The 4,202-nt window shown below is 35.0% G+C and overlaps 1 protein-coding gene across 1 annotated transcript in view; it reads right to left on the reverse strand.

Moving 5' to 3' along the window:
- Positions 1–1,469: 1,469 nt before the first annotated feature.
- Positions 1,470–4,202, reverse strand: part of LOC107558638 (neuronal pentraxin-1-like) — a 15,371-nt gene continuing 12,638 nt past the window's right edge. The window contains exons 5-6 of the mRNA XM_016242297.1: positions 3,789–3,968; positions 1,470–2,483 (exon numbers count right to left, since the gene is read on the reverse strand). Of these exons, the coding sequence (XP_016097783.1) occupies positions 2,274–2,483; positions 3,789–3,968 (390 nt within the window). The 3' untranslated portion in view covers positions 1,470–2,273. The remainder of the gene's footprint in view (positions 2,484–3,788; positions 3,969–4,202) is intronic.

A 4,202-nucleotide genomic window follows, 5' to 3' on the forward strand; every position in this document is an offset into this window, starting at 1 on the left:
TCATATTATTCCCATGCAGGGGTACTTAGAAATATTTGACTTGTTAAACCTACAAAATAGAAACTGTCTTGTCTCATGAGAAGCCATTTTTATGAAGTTGCAATTTTGTACTAATTTGTACAGTGTGATTTATAGAGAAATTTTTTTTTTTTCACTGATTTTTGTTAATATTTTGAATTTGATAATTTGTTTTTTGTTTAGTTTCATGTTAAAGCTTTAGAAATGGTCTTTTTTAGAATTTGTCTTTTTTTTTTTTTTTTAAGTCTACATCGTTATTTAATTAGTTTGTTTGTTTATTTAAGGTTTAGTTTTAGTATTCCAAGTTAAACTAGATTAGGATGCAACATGTTTCCGTGGCAACTAGCTGAAATAAAGTAAGTATTTCATTTCAAATAACAATGTTTTTTTATTGTTTTAGTTTTAGTGAGCATATGAACAACATATGTTTGCCACCAATTCACCAAAATAATTACTTTTTTTTTTTTTTTGTCATGGCTTTGTTGCAAAATTAGGGCTGTCGATAGTTCAAAGTATTTGCATACTTTTTGTAAATAACATGTTATTGTTACTTTAAAAGTACCTTTTATAGTAAAACTGTGTAAGATGTAATTTTGTGAGTGAAGTGATATGTGGCCAAGTATGGTGACCCATACTCTGAATTAGTGCTCTGCATTTTTCCCATCCAAAGTGCACACACACACCCGGAGCAGTGTGGATGAGATTTGGATATACAGTAAAGAAACCAGTTCAGCGTGATGGGGATCGTGGCAGATGATTTTGCAATAGCAAGCAGCACTCGTGTTTGCTTTAGATAATGTAAACCTCTATTTTTGATTGTTGTAATGTCCTCCATGCAGACTCTGAAGTCATGTTTTTCATCCTACTTTGCTTTAGCTCGTTAGCTCCTGACTGATAACCAGAACGATTAGTGCGGCCTAATCTTGTTATTCTGTGCCTCAGCAGACCACAGATACTCAGACCAGAGTCTTCCCATAATGCCACAAACGCAAAAAAAAAAACCATGCATTTCAGCTCAGAACATCGTCTAGAAATTCACTTCCAAACAAAATGGTTAAGAAATCTATTGCATGTTAATTCAGTATATTTTTATGTATATTAAAGATAATGTATTTTTTACTTCACTTCTGGGACTCTATTGTCATATTTGTATATATATATATATATATATATATATATATATATATATTTGAGTGTCTATATTTTCTGCAGGTCCCTATCAAACGCTTCACATGCTTAATTAGCTTAGTTTCTAATAATAGCGATGAAGACCAGCATAAGACCAGGCTTTTCTTTAACTGAGAGGCTTGTGCTAATCAATACTGCAGGACAGCAGACGAGCCTGAAGACTTCACTTTGGAAATGCAATGAAAAACATTTACAAAATTACTTTTTAGAGCTAGTCAGAAATGATGGAATTGCTATGAATTTTTTTTCAAAATTCAGTCCCTTTATTGCATTTCTGCTTTCAAAACTGTAAGCAAATGAAAAGTTAATAAAAACAGTAAATGCATACTAAATTCCGATGCACAAACATTAGTGGAAAATGATATTCTTTTTGAAACGCATTTACAGTAAATGAAACACAGTAGATTAAGCTAAAACACTACGACACAATCTGGAACTAAAGACATGTCAAAAGTCTCAGAATAGCTGCTTATTTAGCTCAGCTTTGAGTTGGCTAGACAGTTTAACATGGACAAGTACAGGCAAACCTAAGAAATACTCATTTCAGCTAGAATGTTTCATTAGAAAAACAAACAATGTACAAACACAACAGCAGCGCATGTGCGACTCTTCTCTTTGGTTTCGCTGTATCTTTAGATTCTTCTTACAGTACAAGAAAATCAATCTGCTCGAATAGAGCCTTGAGTTTTACTCTTAATCTACATTTATAGCACTTCTGTCTTCACATTCTATTCATGATCTATGGTTTCTATCCAAGTTATGACAATATGTCGTGTGCTTGCATCTAACACTGAATGGCACTGAAGAGCCATTTATAGAATAAGAATAAAAAAAAGTTCAGTAAGAAAACGTTCGCTACACAAAACACTGAAACGATACAAAAGGGGTCCGTGCTGAAATCCTGGAGGTCATGGGGTCATTCAAGTTTCTCGTGTAAACAGAAGGCCATATTTTTGAAGTGATAATGAAAGGATTTTGCATTCAAATCAGGTTACGAGTCGTCAGAATGCTTCAAAACAAGCTGATCACTCCGCACTCTGAGGCTTGTAATCAGATTGTCCTTCTCTTTAGTGGCAGGGGTCAAAGGGGTATTTGGTGACCCCGCCGTGCAGCTCCACCACTGACTCCGCCCACGTGATGATGTCACCGGTCATGTGACCTCCGCATGACGCCAGGCTGTAGATGTCATGTGGTGTGAGAACATGAGACCACATCTGCATGTCTGAGATTTCACCAACGAACGCCTGCGTCGCGTCGAAGCGGCCACCCAGTGTGTCCTGGACGGAGATTCGGGAATATTATATTAGCAACACTAAACACATTCAGCGTCATCAGCTGAGAATGTGTGTTATGCACTTTATACATAAAGTCAGCATCATGAATGCAACTTTACTGGCTTATTCATATATGTAGTATACGACTTTCCTTGTGAAAAAGAAATATACTGTACATGTACATGTGATGTTCTCAGACACTTATTTTGCATGTTTCTTGCAATTAAATGAAAATGTATTATAGTATAAATTTGTGCTGTCAAACAATTAATCGCGATTAATCGCATCCAAAATAAAAGTTTTTGTCTACATAATATATGTGTGTGTGCTGTGTGTATTTATTATGTATATATAAAGACTCACACAAACAGCATTTATTTTGACAATATTTACATGTATATATTATACATATATATCATATAAATATATTTAATATATAAACGTAACATTTTTCTGAAATATATACATGCATGTGTGTGTATTTATATAGTACATAATAAATATACAGAGTGCACACACATACAGTATATTATGTAAACAAAAACTTTTATTTTGGATGCGATTAATCGCGATTAATCATTTGACAGCACTAGTATAAATTTATATTAAATTCAATTAGCTGAACTTTTGACCCGCTTAAATAGGACTTAAGTACATCTTTATATATAATTTCATAATAACTTCTATTGTCTTTGAAATATGGTTAAAGTGTTACTGCTGAATGTGCTGACAAGCATTTATGATCAACTAAAATATAATGACATTTCTGTTTAAACTTGTATGTCATGGATTTAAATATATTTGTAATTACACATTTGTAATGATGAAGTTGTAATTTAGTACATTTAAAATATATTAACTTTAAATGTAATATTGAATAACGCTCAACAGTTAAAATGATAATCAAGTACTTTACTTGTGCTTTAGTATGTTAGTCAACACATCAAAATAAGAGTATTTCTTTAAAACATGACAAAAGATTTTACATTATTACAAAGCGCACTTTTTAAAAATCTACTTAAGTGTGTTAAGAAACAGTCATGAAAGTGTCGTCTTTTATTTTATTAATATCTGCAAGTACAGTTTTTTTTAAAATAGTCTTTTAAGATTTGAAGTTCACTACAAGTCGTCTTTCAATACAATTAAGCGCACTTCTTTTTCCACAAGGGTTTAAATATCATTCAGTGCTTGTGCCGCAGTGCTAGTGTGTTGTGGATGGTGTTGCTATCCATGTGTTCTTGGTTTGTGCTTAAATATAAGCAGTATGTGCTTGGAGTTTGTTGATTGTATGCTGTGTTTGTGTGTTACCTGTTCCTGTCCCAGTATGAAGACTCCTCCAGGTTTGATGGGATGCCAGGGCGAGAGGTTTTCTCCTGAGCCTCTCTTCACTCCGTCCTGATAGGCCTCCCACAGGCCGTCCCGCGTCGACCACGTCACACACACATGGTGCCATTTACCATCATTCACAGAGAGCGGTAGAGTAACGGCCTGTCACACACACACACACACACACACACACACACACACACACAGACACGCACACACACACAGACACACACACAGACACACACACACACACACACACACACACACAGACACGGACACACGGGCACACACACACACACAGACACACACAGACACACGCACACACATACACACAGACAAACACACACACATACACACAGACACACGCGCACAGACACACACACACACACAGACACA

This window comes from Sinocyclocheilus grahami, unplaced genomic scaffold, assembly GCF_001515645.1.
Source record: "Sinocyclocheilus grahami isolate Dianchi unplaced genomic scaffold, SAMN03320097.WGS_v1.1 scaffold654.1, whole genome shotgun sequence".
Classification (NCBI taxonomy): Eukaryota; Metazoa; Chordata; class Actinopteri; order Cypriniformes; family Cyprinidae; genus Sinocyclocheilus; species Sinocyclocheilus grahami.